This window comes from Schistocerca serialis, chromosome 1 (genome assembly GCF_023864345.2).
Source record: "Schistocerca serialis cubense isolate TAMUIC-IGC-003099 chromosome 1, iqSchSeri2.2, whole genome shotgun sequence".
NCBI lineage: Eukaryota > Metazoa > Arthropoda > Insecta > Orthoptera > Acrididae > Schistocerca > Schistocerca serialis.
Genome location: NC_064638.1, coordinates 328,669,609 through 328,687,970, shown reverse-complemented (window position 1 = coordinate 328,687,970; position 18,362 = coordinate 328,669,609). Strand labels below are relative to the sequence as shown.

The window sequence follows — 18,362 nt, the reverse complement described above, 5'->3', positions numbered from 1 at the left end:
GCATTCAGAAAAGCCCGTTATAAATGCTGATGATGATTATGTGTTTAAGGGTCTAAACAACGGGGTTATCAGTCCATCCTTATCATGGGAGAAACATATCAAAGGGTAAAAAGCTAACACAGTGGGGACTAGGCTGTTCAAACTACATAAGCAAGTCAAAGAGTTTAAAAGGATGTGACAATAGTTGTATCACAATAGGTAAAAGGAAAGAGATAAACCAGGTAGCATCTTGTACAAGGGGGACTAAAAGCACAACAAGGTGAGATGGAAAGAAAGGATTCTGCCGTTGTTTGGTGGGTACCGCCACATGGGGGGGGGGGGGGGGGGCTCTCGCCCCCACAGCCATCCCTAACACTGGAAGCAGAAGAGTGTGAGTGTGATAGTAAAATCTGTTCTCCCTCAGGAAATGCAATGCTTTAGCAGTAGTGGTTGTCACGTCATCCACAAGCACCTGAGGTAGAGAGGTAGGTAAGCTAAGAGTGGGCCACAGATTGGTCAGCAGGGCGCACTCAACAAGAACATGCGCTATCATCAGTAGGCTACCATAGCTGCAGTGAGGAGTACCCTCCTGACACAGAAGGAACTCGCGGTTGAGTCTCATGTGGCCAATGTGTAATCGGCACAGCACAACGGCATCACTCTTAACTTGTTTTGGGTCGTAGTAGCCTGCCATTAGAATTCCCAGAGCCTTAAAATATTGCATCAGAATTGTAATCTTAAGTCTGGGCCCTCTATCCTGACGTCAAGTTATGTAGTTGCAACTTTAGCTGTCATAAATATCTTGCCTTAGACAGCAAACCAGCATCATCACTAGCTCGATTAAGTTGGAAAGCCCCCAAAATTTGTAGGAAAAACAGTATCAACTTTTATGAAGAACTATTACTACAAATGCCGAAAACAACAAAAGAACTTAACCAAAAACTCTTGTTTTTCCATTATCATCTCCATGAACACACAAACCTATTCAATTTTCAGCTTCTCCAACCTGTCACCATTCTCATCAGCATGGAAACCCTTAAACTGCCCATCCAAATCTCACAACAACAACAACAATAATAATCTGTGCAACACTGTTGGACTAAAGGGAGGTATTTGATATGGCCTCCCACAATATTCTTATCAAAAACACCAATATAAAGGTGAAAAGACTGCTATATCCTATATCCCTAATGCTGCCTTACGTGGAAAGTAAAAGACAGTTAGTAAAGGTAAATAATGAAAAGTCAGAATGTTTTCTGGTTGAAAAAGGTGTAGACCTACCTCAGAGATCTGTTCTTGGACTTTTCATTTTTGTTACTTATTCAAATGATTGACCGACAGTTGTACCAAGTGATGCAATGTAGTATGCAGATGACACAACACTAATCAAAAGTGATACCAACATTGAAAGGTGCAACACAATTTAATGTAGGGATGGACAGATGAAGTTGGTATACAATCAAGATACCATACGCAAGGCTGGCAAAAACACAGAACAACAAAAATTTCTTGCCCTTGTCTACTTTAACAAACTACCTGAAAATGCCAATAAATAAATTTAAAACTAAGTGTTGTAAAATGGATGAAAAGTAAAGGATTTTACTCTTCTCAAGGGTTCCTCGAGCACACGACAAATTTCAACATTTCTTCTGCAAATGAACTATTAATAAACGGGACTATTATGTAACCATCAAGTCATTCTGTTTAACTATTTTATCAATATCATTTAAATAACTATGTAATACATTTATGCTGTTATTGGTCTATTATAGAATTAATTATTGTTACAGTGTACATTGTGTGCATTGAAAAGTGCTGAAAAATAACAACACACTGTTCATTTAGCATCTAATGTTTACAATGCTCCCTTCTTGCAGGGATGTACAAATATTACTGTATGATAGGTATGCTCTCAGATTTGGAAGACAGAGGCTCTTGATCTGCCTGGTTGTCTTTAATTAGACTTTCTGTGGTTTTCTGAAATAATTTTAGGAAACTGACGGGATGGCTCTGCAAAGAAAGCCATGGTGACCATCTGCTCCTCATCAAATACATGAGTATATTCCCATGTTTGTGTAAGTGACTTCTATTTTTCCTTATACTAAGCTACCTAACAAATGTTATACAACTGTAAAATGATCCTTGACCGAATAATAAATTACCAATACTAACTTGGATATATAATTTATTACAACTAATTTTCCACACGATGCTTCAGTGCAATTTGTCTTCAGCCTATGTCTCTAACCAATATGATAAAATCTCTGTATAATGCCAAATGCCACAAGCTGAAAGAAGCCAAATGCAGAACAAAACTTGTCACTATTTAGCAAATAGATATATGGACTAAATTACATACCATAATAATTTGCTTTCAAATTTTTTAACTGTATGACTGGTTCATAATTTATCAACCGAGCTCTGATTGTAGGAACACTTAATGATTGGGCTGGAGCCTTCAATCCCGCTGCTACTCGCTGCTGCAGCTTAGCTTGGAGTTGGTCCGACACAACCTAAGATATACAAATGACTTGGCAAAATACTTTTACAATTCACATAATCTACAGTACAATAATAATAATAATAATAATAATAATAATAATATTCTCATTTAAAAAATAAATTATTATTTATTTATTGTAAAGATGTTTTACATGGGTGTGCAGCAATACTGCAGTAGCACTACAGTATGAAGAAAAAGAGATAAATAAACACACACACATCAAAAAAAGTTTTGCATTACCAGAAATCCTGAAGATAAATGTTGACAGTGGATATTATATTACAGACACAGTCCCTTTGACTGTTCAGAGATGTCACTAAACCCACCTAAAGATGACAACAATTACGCACGGGCAGCGCCTATTAAACAGAGGGTTCTGACAGTCGATCAGTTCCGGTCATTCCAACAGGAAGGAGGTACATGGCTCATGTTGTTTGTAGTTCAACCATGCCTAAACGGTCAACACCACGGTTCAAACACATCCGCATTGTTACTTTGTGCCAGGAAGGGCTCTCAACAAGGGAAGTGTCCAGATGTCCCACAGTGAACCAAAGCGATGTTGTTCGGACAGGGAAGAGATACAGAGAGAGACAAGAACTGTCGATGACATGCCTCGATCAGGCTGCCCAAGGGCTACTGCTGCTGTGGGTGACTGCTAGCTGCAGATTATGGATCGGTGGGAACCCTGACAACAACGCCACCATGTTGAATAATGCTTTTTGTGCAGCCACAGGAAGTTTTGTTAAGACTCAAACTGTGCGCAATAGGCTGCATGATGCACAACTTCACTCCCAATGTCCATGTCGAGGGGCCATCTTTGCAACCACAACATCACGCAGCGCGGTATAGATGGGCCCAACATGCTGAATGGACTGCTCAGCATTGGCATCACATTCTCTTCTCCGATGAGTGTCGCATGTGCCTTCAACCAGACAATTGTCTGAGATCCTGCTGCTTTGGGGTGGCATTACGTGGGGCCAACGTACGTCGCTGGTGGTCATGGAAGGTGCCGTAATGGCTGTATAATACGTGAATGACATCCTCCAATTGATAGTACAACCATATCGGCAGCATATTGGCGAGGCATTCGTCTTCATGGACGACGACACGCGTCCCCATCGTGCACATCTTGTGAATGACTTCCTTCAGGATAACGACATCACTCGACTAGAGTGGCCATCATGAACCCTATCGAATATGCCTGGGATAGATTGAAAACAGCTGTTTATGGACAACGTGACCCACCAACCACTCTGAGGGATCTACGCCGAATCGCCGTAGAGGAGTGGGACAATCTGGGCCAACAGTGCCTTGATGAACTTGTGGATGGTATGCCACAACGAATACAGACATGCATCAATGTAAAAGGACATCCTACTGGATATTAGAGGTACTTGTGTGCACAAAGCGACCAGGACCACCACCTCTGAAGGTCTCACTGTATGATGGTACAACATGCGATGTGTGGTTTTCATGAGAAAGGGCAGAAATGATGTTTATGTTGATCTCTTTTCCAATTTTCAGTACAGTTCCAGAACTCTCTGAACTGAGGTGATGGAAAACGTTTTTTGATGTGTGTATACATATAGTATCAAATCTAAAAACCTTGCAATGGGACCTAATGGAGTCGCCCACTCTGATTTTTTTATTTTTATTTGTTGTTGTTGTTGTTGTTGTTGTGGTCTTCAGTCCTGGGACTGGTTTGATGCAGCTCTCCATGCTACTCTATCCTGTGCAAGCTCCTTCATCTCCCAGTACCTACTGCAACCTACATCCTTCTGAATCTGCTTAGTGTATTCATCTCTTGGTCTCCCTCTACGATTTTTACCCTCCACGCTGCCCTCCAATGCTAAATTTGTGATCCCTTGATGCCTCAAAACCCAACCGATCCCTTCTTCTAGTCAAGTTGTGCCACAAACTTCTCTTCTCCCCAATCCTATTCAACACCTCCTCATTAGTTACATGATCTACCCACCGTATCTTCAGCATTCTTCTGTAGCACCACATTTCGAAAGCTTCTATTCTCTTCTTGTCCAAACTAGTTATCGCCCATATTTCACTTCCATACATGGCTACACTCCATACAAATACTTTCAGAAATGACTTCCTGACACTTAAATCTATACTCGATGTTAACAAATTTCTCTTCTTTATTTTTATTTATAGGATAATTATGTCAGTGCCCACACACAAATTCCTTACAGCAGTATGATGCAATTCTCAAAGTAAGTTGAAAAAACTGCCTCTGAAGATTAGCAAGTGCTAATAGTTACAAAACAACTGTAGTCAGTTACTGAATTCACTGGTAGCTCAGTGTATAGTGTAACTGGAATGTAACGAAAAAGATGCTGATTTGAATCTTGCAAGTAGCATACTATTTTTAATTCCATATTTATTAACAAATGGAAATGTTAGTTAACAAAAATGGAATCATAATATTCTAATAAAACATGGTTTTAATTTTAATTACTAACAATGTAGGAAAATAAAGATTGCTACTTATCGTAAAGAAGACACATCAAGTTACAGACAGGAACAATTAAAATATATTTACATAAAGCTAGATGGAGTACATGAGAATTCAAGGCCCCAAAATGTTACAAGTGTCACTATCCCAAAACAAATGCGTATGTGAACTGAGCTGCCAAAACTACACACCATGTTGGGCAGCAACAACCGGTGGGGAAAAGACACTGCCTAAAAATTACGTTAGTGGCCAGGGCAGGTAACCAGAAGAGTAACACCCACAAGGCAGAAAATTCCACTGGTTCACTAACTATGAAAGAAGATAATACGGTTAACTTCACCCAAAATGAACACTGCCTGAACTTACGTTAGCGGCCAGGGCAAGTAACCAGAACACTAATGGCCACAAGGCAGAAAATTCCGCTGGTGCACTAAACTATGAATAAATTAATTTAATCAATTCCACCTGATGGTGGCTATCTCGAACACTTCACTCGTTGTTGCTCACAGGAAAACCTCCACAACAGCAACTCCAGAACCAACAAAATAATGCTCAAAACCACTTAAACTTCACGCCCTGGGAAGGCGAGCGACAATGCTCGTACCGATCGGACAGCTCCACACAGAGTCCGACACTGTGCAAAGACCACCAGCGGCCCACTCGACTATGCCACACGGTGATGTCCTCGGCCCAACTGACCGACCAACACTCCACCACAGGTCAAGCCTGGATTAAGTGATGCGCAACAGTAACGGTTGGGCAGGCAATGTCCACGCAGGGCTCACTGCTGCTGCAAGCCGGTGACTGGCTGGCCGACCGATGATCCACCCAGGCCATGGCCCAGCTCAAGTGATGCGTGGCGGCAATGGTCGGGCGAGCCATGTCGATGCAGAGCTCACTGCTGCTCCAAACCGACTGCACTAGTGCCGCATTACAACTCCCCGACTGGGAGGTCCGGACTGCGCTCCAGACGCATTCCAACTGACTGGCAGACCTGAACTCGCAACTCGAACTCCCCAACCCGAGCTGGTTTGCGACAGACAACGACTAGGAAGTAATAGCAGTCGAGGAAAGATACAACGAGAGGGAATATATCGATACACACTACTAACGCCGCTCACGATCAAGCAAAGCAGCAACTTAGTGACAGTAGTAATTTAAATTAATTTAGTGAGGTGGAAGTATGTTAAAAACAGGGTGAAAAATAGGTGATGGCGGGAACACGAGCCACACACGGCTAAAATAGTAATCTGTCTTTTTCTACATTGTTGATATTCCTGCCTGGAGTTTCCATTGTTTAATTTTAGTTATTGTTTGCTTGAAAATGTGAGTATTCCCAATAAATTAAAATTTGGCACTAATATGTGACACATCAAACAGATATTTTCCCCCATTCAACAAACAAAAAGGCATTTCGCACATCTTTATCAAATTTTAATTTATTTTCATGTCCCGTAGTAAAAATATGTTATTTTTATTTAAAAATCACAATTCAACATTTGATAATTAACACTTTCATCTGTTTTTAATAATTGTGGAATTAAAGAAAAGTAAAGAAATGCAATATTTGACTGTGGACTTCGTGATTACAATCTGGTTATGCTACATGCTGAGCTGATGGTGAATCTGTTACTGAACTACGCATGTATTGTCCTTAACAATGCTCAGAACTTTTTTTACCTTCAAGACTATTTTTTCGAGTCTTCTGACAATTGTGTCATACATGATACAGAGAACTGATGTCCAGTCACTAACCTTCAAGTACTATTAACTGAAAAAAATCAAAGAGGGTGACCAGTCTGCCAGATCCCCTTGTTAAATACAAACAGGAACTCAACTACTACACACACTGAGGGCATCAGCAGTATGATTAAGTGCCCACTCATGCTACAAACATACAAACGATGTGCAAGGCTATTGTTCTGAAAATTGCACAGGCAATCAAGTAAATTTCTGTTATATTCTCAAATTACAGACATTCTTTCTAATTGATTATGTTTTGGAGAGTAATAACTTCAGGTCACATACAAAAATTATGGATTGCTATTGGCATCAATTGCATAAAATTTTTTGGGCAATGAATAATCCTGAATCTGAAGAAGGAGGCAAAGAAAATAATAATAAAAAATAAAACTATCTGAACTGCTTTAACTTCTGACTTCACCATGAACACTTTGCTACTAAACCTCAGCTGCTTCTGGTACAGCAACCAGTTCTAAATTTTTTTTATATTGTAGGCTTTGCAAAGGCTTTGGGTGCCTTACAGATATTTGTTAACAATATTTGTACTATTGCAGTCTACAACAATTCAGTCTCATAGCATGAAATTGCAGAATCTCGATATTTACATTAAAATATCATATCTTAGCTTTATGTCAAACTATAAAATGAAGTGCGAGCCACCAAAAGCACTGACATGGAACTGATTACCAAGTCATACATTGTACTTTGAAGTGCCATTTGTAGGTGTTCGAACAGATGATAAACCATGGTGAGAGTCCATCATTACTGCTGTAATCAAGTGTATCTTGTGTTGCTCACAGCTTAACGACAAAGAAGCGATTGTCTCAACTCTTCTACAGCAGCATAGGCAGCATTAAACTGCTGCAGCAATAGACTGCATTCAGCATTTTGTCGGCTTCGATTGTTATGGCAGTCACTGCCATAAAAGGATTATAGAAACTGACATTTAGCAAAAATAAAGCTAAGAGACTTAGTTGTATACAACAAGATCATAATAAAATAGATTACAACTGCTGTAGAAGAATCCTCAGAAAGAAAGGACATCACTCTAACGGTTATGAAAGAGTTGTTTACATAATGTAGGATGGGTCTAGCTAACATAGCTAGTAATTCATTTGCAATAACAATATATGGCATTAACATGCTGCTAACAAGCTGCACAAGCATGTAAGAATGACATTTTTTTGATATCTATGCGGAATTTCAACGTTAGGCAGGTTACTGATCCCTTAGGAATACAGCACCTACGGCCAGGAAGGAAACCCCTGTATACCTGTTACTTCTGCTAGGGACGCATACAATATGTGGTGGTACCAGATCAATGGTGTACGGTCGAGTTAACTACAGGTCTTAACTCATGTCAGTACCAGTAATGCCTATCAGTTGGGTTCTGAGGCCATCACCACTTCCTATAGGTAGCTGGTAGGAATGATGAAAACTGCTGGCTTTGCTCACAGGAAGCAAGTGAAACTTACCATCTGCAGTATTAGAGAGACTCTGGTTATTACGTGACATTCTTCACTACAGATTTCTGGACCTACACTATGGGATGCAGAACCGTAGGACCCATCCTGCATGGCCAAGAGCTGCACCACACAGTGAAAGCAGCTACCTGGTTAGCAAAATATTGCAATTTTTCTTTTTAAGGCTAGGTGAAATTCTGAAGTCATTTGAAAAATGCTCGCCAATCTACATACTAAAAACAAACTCACATCACCAACATGTCACAGAGATTGAAAATACAAAGATTCTAACAGTTATCGCTTGTAGCAAAGCTCTGGAATCCAAAGTATACTTGGTACTGAGGCTGGGTAAAATGTGAAGAAGATAGTTCTAAAATATTTAACACACATGGACTTTATATCCGAAAGACGTGCAGGATTATCGGGAAAGGGGTGTGTTTATAGCAATAAATAAAAATATCACATCTAATGAAGTCAAAAATAAGTCATATTTGTAAACTTAACCTGATGTTTGTTACCGGCCTAAGTGCACTCTAATTAGGCAGAATGCTTTCACCAGCCATCTGCTTCTGCTACAACAGTTGCAGAATCATTCAAAGTGAGTCTAATCCGCCTCCATAGCGTAGCGGTAGCGTTACTGCCTACCACGTAGGGGGCCCGGGTTCGATTCCCAGCAGGGGACATGTGTCCATCATCATTTTCATCATCATTGACTCCCCGAATGAGGCCTCCCCGCCAACAATGGCATATGATCATTTCCAAAGAGAGTCTAAGTTACTTAATGCAGAAGTAACCTAATAAAGTAATAGTAGTAATAAGAAACTTTAATGCACTGTGCACAGGCTGATTTCTATGCACTTACTGCCAGATGTATGGGCAAGGCCGTCTTGCTAAGTAGTTCTGAACACTTTCCCCAAAAAATTCTTGAGCAACTATTTGACAGCCCACGTTTGACGGAAATACTTTAAACTCCATGGATAGTGTCTGCAAAGATGCAGGTATCAGTATCCACAATGGTTACTGGAATCAATAAATCCGTAGGAGAGTTTTTATCTTGTCGGAGTAGAAACACAGTTGCTAGAACCCTACTTAAAAAGGGAATGGATGTTACTTAATTTGAATGAGGTGGACTTGAAATATTTGTGGACAGAGATTGAATGTTTCATGTATATTAGTCTGGATAAGTAAGAGCCAAGTTAAGTTGATTAAGGGCAAAAAAGATTATTCCTGGTATTATAACCACAACATTTAGAAAATACTGATAAAACTGAGGTGATCCCACTCTTAGTTACAAAAGAATGCACAGATAAAAAGAAGGGAAGTAAGTAAGTAAAATGGTGTGTGTGTAAGAGACCCGGGGGGTGGGGGGTGGGGGGGGGGGAAGAACATTCAATATTCATGGATATTACAAAAACAACTAATTGAAACAAAAAAAGTCTAGTAAATATGGGCTCTAAAATGCAGACCTTAGGAGCTATGAGCACTTCATCTTCGATACTGTGAAGGAAACATCTTCTACTGCAAACTCTTTGCTTTTCATATTTTGAGAGGTGATAGCATGGACCAATTCAAGAAAAAATTGTCTTGTGAACATGGACTCTAAAATGCACATGTTAAGAGCTGTAAGCACCTGTTCAGTAGATGTTTCACAGTAGCAAAGATGAACAAGTGCTCATAGCTGTGCACTTCAGACTCCAGGTTTACTAGACTAATTTTCATTGTTTTGATCTATACCACCACCTGTCAAAACATGGAAAGCAATGAGTTTGAAGTAGAAGAGATCTCTTTCAAAGTACTGAAGATTAAGAACTGCTCATAACTCTTAAAGAATGCAGTTTAAAGCCCATGTTTACTAGTCTTTTTTACTTTGAATGATTGTTCCTGTCATATCCCTGAATGTTGATCTTTCCTGGGACTCCCTATACAAGTTGATTTTTTCCACCATGTACAAACTTTAGGGACTGATTGACATGAGGACATTATTGTTGTTGTGGTCTCCACTACCCTATCCCATGCAAGCCTCTTCATCTCGAACTACCGCAACCTACATACTGAATCTGCTTAGTGTATTCGTCTCTTGGTCTCCATCTATGTTTTTCACTCTCCATGCTTCACTCAGATACTAAATTGGTGATCCCTTGATGCCTCAGAACATGTCCTACCAACTGATCCCTTCTTCTAGTCAAGTTGTGCCACATATTCCTCTTCTCTCCAATTCTATTCAGTATCTCCTCATTAGTTACATGGATCATCCATCTAATCTTCAGCATTCTTCTGTAGCATCACATTCCAAAAGCTTATATTCTCTTCTTGTCTAAACTGTTTATCATTGATGTTTTGCTTCCATACATGGCTACACTCCATACAAATACTTTCAGAATAGACTTCCTGACACTTAAATCTATACTAGATGTTAACAAATTTCTGTTCTTCAGAAATGCTTTCCTTGCCATTGCCAGTCTACATTTTATATCCTCTTTACTTCAACCATCTTCAGTTATTTTGCTGCCCAAATAGCAAAACTCATCCACTGCTGTAAGTGTCTCATTTCCTAATCGAATTCCCTCAGCATAACCGGATTAAATTCGACTACATTTCATTATCCTCATTTTGCTTTTGTGACATTGTTGTTATATCATCCTTTCCAGATGTTGTCCATTCCATTACACTGATCTTCTGTCATTAGAAAACATCAAGGTTTTTATTTATTCTCCCTGGATTTTAATTCCTACGCCAAATGTTTTTTTTCCCTTTACTGCTTGTTCAATATACAGACTGAACATCGGGAATACGCTACAACCCTGTCTCATTCCCATCTCAACTACTGTTTTCCATCTAGCTTCTGTCCAAATTGTAAATAGCCTTTCGCTCCCTGTATTTTACCCCCGCCACCTTCAGAATTTGAAAGAGAGAATTCCAGTCAACATTGTCAAAAGCTTTCTCTAAGTGCACAAATGCTATAAACGTAACTTCTCTTCTAAGATAACTCGTACAGTCAGTATTGCCTTGCGGGTTCCTACATTTCTATGGAATCCAAACTGATCTCCCCCAAGGTCGGCCTCGACCAGTTTTTCCACTCGTCTGTAAAGAATGTATGTCAGTATTTTGCAACCATGATTTATTAAACTGAGAGTTCAGTAATTTTCACACCTGACTCCATCTGCTTTCTTTGGAATTGCAATTATTATATTCTTCTTGAAGTCTGAGGGTATTTCACCTGTCTCTTACATCTTGCTCACCAGATGGAAGAGTTCTGCTATGGCTGGCTCCTCAAGGCTTTCAGTAGCTCTGATGGGCAGGCCTTGTTTTGGCTTAGGTCTTTCAGCGCTGTGTCAAATCCTTCACTCAGTATCAGATTTCCCAACTCATCTTCACCTATGTCCTCTTCCATTTCCATAATATTGTCCTCAAGTACATCAACCATGTATATACCCTCTATATACTCTTACACCTTTCTGCTTTCCCTTCTTTGCTTTGGAGTGGTTTTCCATCTGAGCTCTTGATATTCATACAGATGGTTCTCTTTTCTCCAAAGGTCTCTTTAATTTTCCTGTAGGCGGCATTTACCATACCCCTAGTGATATATGCTTCTACATCCTTACATTTGTCCTCTAGCCATCCCTGCTTAGCCATTTTGCATTTCCTATTGATCTCATTCTTGAGATGTTCGTATTCCTTTTCACCTGCTTCATTTACTGGATTTTTATATTTTTTCCTTTCATCAATTAAATTCAATATCTCTTCTGTTACTCATGAATTTCTACTAGCCCTTGTCTTTTTTACCTACTTGATCCTCTGCTGCTTCACTATTTCATCTCTCAGAGCTACCCTTTCTTCTTCTACTGTATTCCTTTCCCCTGTCCTTGTCATTCGTGCCATAATGCTTCATCTGAAACTCTCCACAACCTCTGGTTCTTTAAGTTTATCCAGGTCCCATGTCCTTAAATTCCTACCTTTTTACGATTTCTTCAGATTTAATCTACAATTCATAACCAATAAATTGTGGTCAGAGTCTGCATCTGCCCCTGGAAATATCTTACAATTTAAAACCTGGTTACTAAATCTGTCTTATCATTTATATAATCTATCTGAAACCTTCCAGTGTCTCCAGGTCTCTTCCATATATACAGACTTATTTCATGATTCTTAACCCAAGAGTTAACTGTGATTAAACTACACTCTGTACAAAATGCTACCAGGTGCTTCCTCTTTCATTCCTGATCTCCAGTCCGTATTAATTCAGTACTTTTTCTCCTCTTCCTATTCCCACTCTCAAATTGCAGTCCCCCATCAGTATTAAATTTTTGCTTCCCTGAACTATCTGAATAATTTCTTTTCTCTCCTCATACATTTCCTCAATCTCTTGGTCATCTGTGGAGCTAGTTGGCATATAAACTTGTACAATTGTACTATTGTGGTAAGCATGGGCTACATGTCTGTCGTGGCCACAATAATCTGTTCACTATGCTGTTTGTAGTAGCTTACTCATGCTCCTTTTTTTTTTTAAAAAAAATTGTTATTAAACCTACTCATGAATTACCCCTATTTGATTTTGTATTTATAACCCCATATTCGCCTGACGAAGTCCTGTTCCTCCTACAACCAAACTTCACTAATTCCCACTATATCTAACTTTATCCTACCCATTTATATTTTTAAATTTTCTTATCTATCTTACCATTTAAGGGATCTGACATTCCATGTTCCAATCTGTGGAATGCCGGTTTTGTTTCTCTTCATGACAGCCTCCGAGTAGTCCCCATCAGGAGTTCCGAATGGAATATTTTACCTCAGAAGACGTCATCATTTGATCATACAGTAAAGCTGCACACCCTTGGGAAAAATTGCGGCTGTAGTTTACCCTTGCTTTGAGCCATTCACAGTACCAGCACAGCAATGCTGCTCTGGTCGACATTATGAGGTCAGTTCAATCAATCATCCAGACTGTTGCCCCTGCAACTATTGCAAAGGCTGCTGCCCCTCTTCAGGAGTCAAATGTTTGTCTGCCCTCTCAACAGACACCTCTCCATTGTATTGCAACTGCAATACGGCTACCTGTGTCGCTGCCTCCCTACTAATAGCTAGGCCCATGGTTCATGAGGGGGGGGAGGGAGGGGGGGGGGGGGTGAGCGGACACAGAACAATAAAGGTCTCTTGGCTGGAAATGAACGATTTCCATGCTAGAGAGCATTTATTCAGTCATACTTTGTTACAGGAACTGTGGTCTACAACGTGCTGTACCATGTGGCCCCAGTTATACTATGCATGGTTTCCTCCTAGAGTGTGATACTGTTTCTCATACATTATGTCCTAGCATCCTCTCCTGCAACAGTAATTGGTAATGTGTCGAACTCCCTTCTTTTGCTGACTCACCTTGTAGTGGATGTGATACAGTGTTCTACATAATAGTTCTGTATTCGTATTGAGAGCTTACCGACACGGTGTTTACTTAGGGAAATGCTAAAGGCAACGGGAAGTTGTATCAGGAGACCTATCCCCACTGATAGCAACCATAGCAGTCAATGTTTGCAACAGTGTCTCCCCACTTGTCTGAGACAGGGTCTTTTCATGAAGCAGAAAATCATAACGGACATACCCGAAATGTTCGGACACCAGACGTGGAGGAACACTTGATTAACACTGCGGATAATGACCGCTGTGTCAGTAACAGGCAGTTGGCCCACCAGTACAGGGTAAGCCAGATGACTGCGAGGAACAGTCTCCATGACAACTGTTACTACCCTTTTCACTTACAGTGTGTGCAGGGCTTACTAGCAACAGACTTTTAACATTGGGAACAGTTTTGGCACTGGTTTCTTCACCAGGCAACAACAATTCTGGGATTTGTGTCATCCATCATATTCGCAGATGAGGTCATCTTTATGTGGAGTGATATCTTCAACTTTCATAACAGTCATCTTTGGGATAGTATGCAGAACACTGATGGTATGGTGACAGCAAATCATCAGCATCGATGCAGCCGGGATATGTGGGCCGGTATTTTGGAACCAGTCTCTGTTCCATGTCGCCTAACAGGCCGGAACTATCAAAATTTCTTGCAGATGACTTTGCCTACCTTGTTGGAAGAAATTCCATTGATAATTCAAAGGGTTATGTGGCTACTACATGATGGAGCTCCAGCTCACATTGCCATTAATGTCCAGACGGGGTCCAGTTGCACGGCCTGCTCATTAACCAGATCTCAGCCCATGTGATTTTTGCTTATGGGGCCATCTCAAAATTATTATGTATGCAGAGCCCATTCCAGATGTGGAGACACTGGAGCAGCGTATTCATGCTGCTTCTGACACTGTTTGGATGCAGCCTGGCTGGCGTGAACGTGTGTGACAGAACATACTACAGCACATACACGCATGCGTTTAAGCACATGGAAACCATTTTCAACATATACTGTAACAGTGGCTGTATGGTACAGCACTCATTACGACAAAGTCTCTGTAACAATGTATGATTGAATAAACGATCTCTAGCATGGAAACCATGCATTTTTGGACATAAGTTCATCAGACCATTTATGGTTTGCATCCTCTCATCAATCAATTCCAGGCATTTGTACATGGTGGAAAAGAACACCCTGTACAAGAGTTGTGGGTGATAAAATATTAGCGGAAGCTCTTCCTAAGAAGCCCTGAAAACTCTGATCCTATGTAAAACTGTCTAAGGGGATAGGAGGAGGAGGAGGAGGAGGAGGAGGAGAGGGAGGGGGAGGGAGAGGTGGCAACAAAGAAGGGGGAAGGGGGGCAGAGGGTGAGAAAAGGGGGAACATAGAGATGGGTGAGAATAGATGTCTGGGAGAATAAATGTCTGGGAGAATAAATGTCTGGGAGAATAAATGTCTGGGAGAATAAATGTCTGGGAGAATAAATGTCTGGGAGAATAAATGTCTGGGAGAATAAATGTCTGGGAGACTAAATGTCTGGGAGACTAAATGTCTGGGAGACTAAATGTCTGGGAGACTAAATGTCTGGGAGACTAAATGTCTGGGAGACTAAATGTCTGGGAGACTAAATGTCTGGGAGACTAAATGTCTGGGAGACTAAATGTCTGGGAGACTAAATGTCTGGGAGACTAAATGTCTGGGAGACTAAATGTCTGGGAGACTAAATGTCTGGGAGACTAAATGTCTGGGAGACTAAATGTCTGGGAGACTAAATGTCTGGGAGACTAAATGTCTGGGAGACTAAATGTCTGGGAGACTAAATGTCTGGGAGACTAAATGTCTGGGAGACTAAATGTCTGGGAGACTAAATGTCTGGGAGACTAAATGTCTGGGAGACTAAATGTCTGGGAGACTAAATGTCTGGGAGACTAAATGTCTGGGAGACTAAATGTCTGGGAGACTAAATGTCTGGGAGACTAAATGTCTGGGAGACTAAATGTCTGGGAGACTAAATGTCTGGGAGACTAAATGTCTGGGAGACTAAATGTCTGGGAGACTAAATGTCTGGGAGACTAAATGTCTGGGAGACTAAATGTCTGGGAGACTAAATGTCTGGGAGACTAAATGTCTGGGAGACTAAATGTCTGGGAGACTAAATGTCTGGGAGACTAAATGTCTGGGAGACTAAATGTCTGGGAGACTAAATGTCTGGGAGACTAAATGTCTGGGGGAGAATAGAAGTGACAGAGAAGAGGGGTGTGGGACAAAAGAGGTGGGGGCAGAAGGGGGAAAGGGGCGGGAGAGGGGTAGGGGGCGGGAGAGAGAGATGGGGCTGCGGGACAGAGAGATGGGGCTGCGGGACAGAGAGATGGGGCTGCGGGACAGAGAGATGGGGCTGCGGGACAGAGAGATGGGGCTGCGGGACAGAGAGATGGGGCTGCGGGACAGAGAGATGGGGCTGCGGGACAGAGAGATGGGGCTGCGGGAGAGAAAGATGGGGCTGCGGGAGAGAGTGACAGAGAGGGGGGGGCAGGGGAGAGTGAGATAGGGTGGAGGTGGACAGATCGGGGGCAAGGTGGGAGAGTGAGTGGGCAATGGGGGGGAGAGAGTGAGTGAGCAATGGGGGGGGGGGGGAGAGTGAGTGGGCAATGGGGGGGGGAGAGAGTGAGTGGGAATTGGGGAGGGGAGAGTGAGTGGGCCATGGGGAGGGGGGAGGGGTGGGGAGAGGGAGGGAGGGAGAGAGAGAGAGAGAGAGAGAGAGAGAGAGAGAGAGAGGGGGGGGGGAGTGTGAGAGTGCTGGGGAGGAGGGGAGAAGTCGTAGGGAGGGGGAGCGGTGAGATGGGAGGGGATGGAGCGAGAGTGGTGGAAGGTGAGGGGGAGTGTGAGTGTGTGATGGTGTGTCAGTGGGACTGTAGTGAGGGGGGAGTGTTAGCGAAAGGGGGGGGGGGGAGTGATGGCGAAGGGGGGGGGGAGTGTTGGCGAGGGGTGGGTGTTAGCGAGGGGGGTGGGTGTTAGCGAGGGGGGTGGGTGTTAGCGAAGGGGGTGGGTGTTAGCGAAGGGGGTGGGTGTTAGCGAGGGGGGTGGGTGTTAGCGAGGGGGGTGTGTGTTAGCGAGGGGGGTGTGTGTTAGCGAGGGGGGTGTGTGTTAGCGAGGGGGGTGTGTGTTAGCGAGGGGTGTGTGTGTTAGCGAGGGGGGTGTGTGTTAGCGAGGGGGGTGTGTGTTAGCGAGGGGGGTGTGTGTTACCGAGGGGGGGGTGTGTTACCGAGGGGGGTGGGTGTTACCGAGGGGGTGGGTGTTACCGAGGGGGGGGGGTGTTACCGAGGGGGGGGTGTTACCGAGGGGGGGTGTTACCGAGGGGGGGTGTTACCGAGGGGGGTGTTACCGAGGGGGGGTGTTACCGAGGGGGGGTGTTACCGAGGGGGGGTGTTACCGAGGGGGGTGTTATCGAGGGGGGGGTGTTATCGAGGGGGTGTGTTATCGAGGGGGTGTGTTATAGAGGGGGTGTGATAGGGAGGGGGGAGGGTATTGGGGTAAGTGAGGGATAGTATTAGGAGGAGGGGTGGGGGAGGGTTAGGGGGACGGGTGGGGGAGGGAGGAGATTACTACAAAGAACTAGTGGCAGACAATATGAGAAAACCATTTTACATCACAGAGTGGTTTACTATTGAAATTTCGATAGAGCATGTTCCACGAGCATTTGGACAACACATTACTTTTTCCCCAATTATGTCTCACAAAATTACCACAATGAGAAAATTTGAGAAATTAAAGCTAATACAGGGGTTACCGGTAATCATTCTACCCACACTCATTTGCGAACTGTGAAGAGTCAATCAGTTATTGATGCAAGAAATACCCTCCACTAAACACTGTCCGATGGCTTGCTGAATACTCATGCAGATGTGAGAAGATTTCCAAACAATTAAATTTATATTAGATATTAACAAATTCCTCTTTTTCAGAAATGATTTTCCTCCATTTGCCAGTCTGTATTTTGTTTCCCCTATACTAAGGCCATTATCAGTTATTTTGCTTCACAAATATCACAACTCTTCCACTACTTCTCGATGCTCATTTCCTAATCTACACTCCTGGAAATTGAAATAAGAACACCGTGAATTCATTGTCCCAGGAAGGGGAAACTTTATTGACACATTCCTGGGGTCAGATACATCACATGATCACACTGACAGAACCACAGGCACATACACACAGGCAACAGAGCATGCACAATGTCGGCACTAGTACAGTGTATATCCACCTTTCGCAGCAATGCAGGCTGCTATTCTCCCATGGAGACGATCGTAGAGATGCTGGATGTAGTCCTGTGGAATGGCTTGCCATGCCATTTCCACCTGGCGCCTCAGTTGGACCAGCGTTCGTGCTGGACGTGCAGACCGCGTGAGACGATGCTTCATCCAGTCCCAAACATGCTCAATGGGGGACAGATCCGGAGATCTTGCTGGCCAGGGTAGTTGACTTACACCTTCTAGAGCACGTTGGGTGGCACGGGATACATGCCGACGTGCATTGTCCTGTTGGAACAGCAAGTTCCCTTGCCGGTCTAGGAATGGTAGAACGATGGGTTCGATGACGGTTTGGATGTACCGTGCACTATTCAGTGTCCTCTCGATGATCACCAGTGGTGTACGGCCAGCGTAGGAGATCGCTCCCCACACCATGATGCCGGGTGTTGGCCCTGTGTGCCTCGGTCGTATGCAGTCCTGATTTTGGCGCTCACCTGCACGGCGCCAAACACGCATACGACCATCATTGGCACCAAGGCAGAAGCGACTCTCATCGCTG

At 42.7% G+C, this 18,362-nt stretch overlaps 1 protein-coding gene across 1 annotated transcript in view; it reads right to left on the bottom strand.

Annotated features, from left to right (window-relative positions):
* The window catches only part of LOC126469898 (DNA helicase MCM8-like), a 181,330-nt gene that overhangs the window by 129,749 nt on the left and 33,219 nt on the right, over window positions 1–18,362 (bottom strand). The window contains exon 4 of the mRNA XM_050097246.1: window positions 2,339–2,492. Coding sequence (XP_049953203.1) covers window positions 2,339–2,492 — 154 coding nt within the window. The remainder of the gene's footprint in view (window positions 1–2,338; window positions 2,493–18,362) is intronic.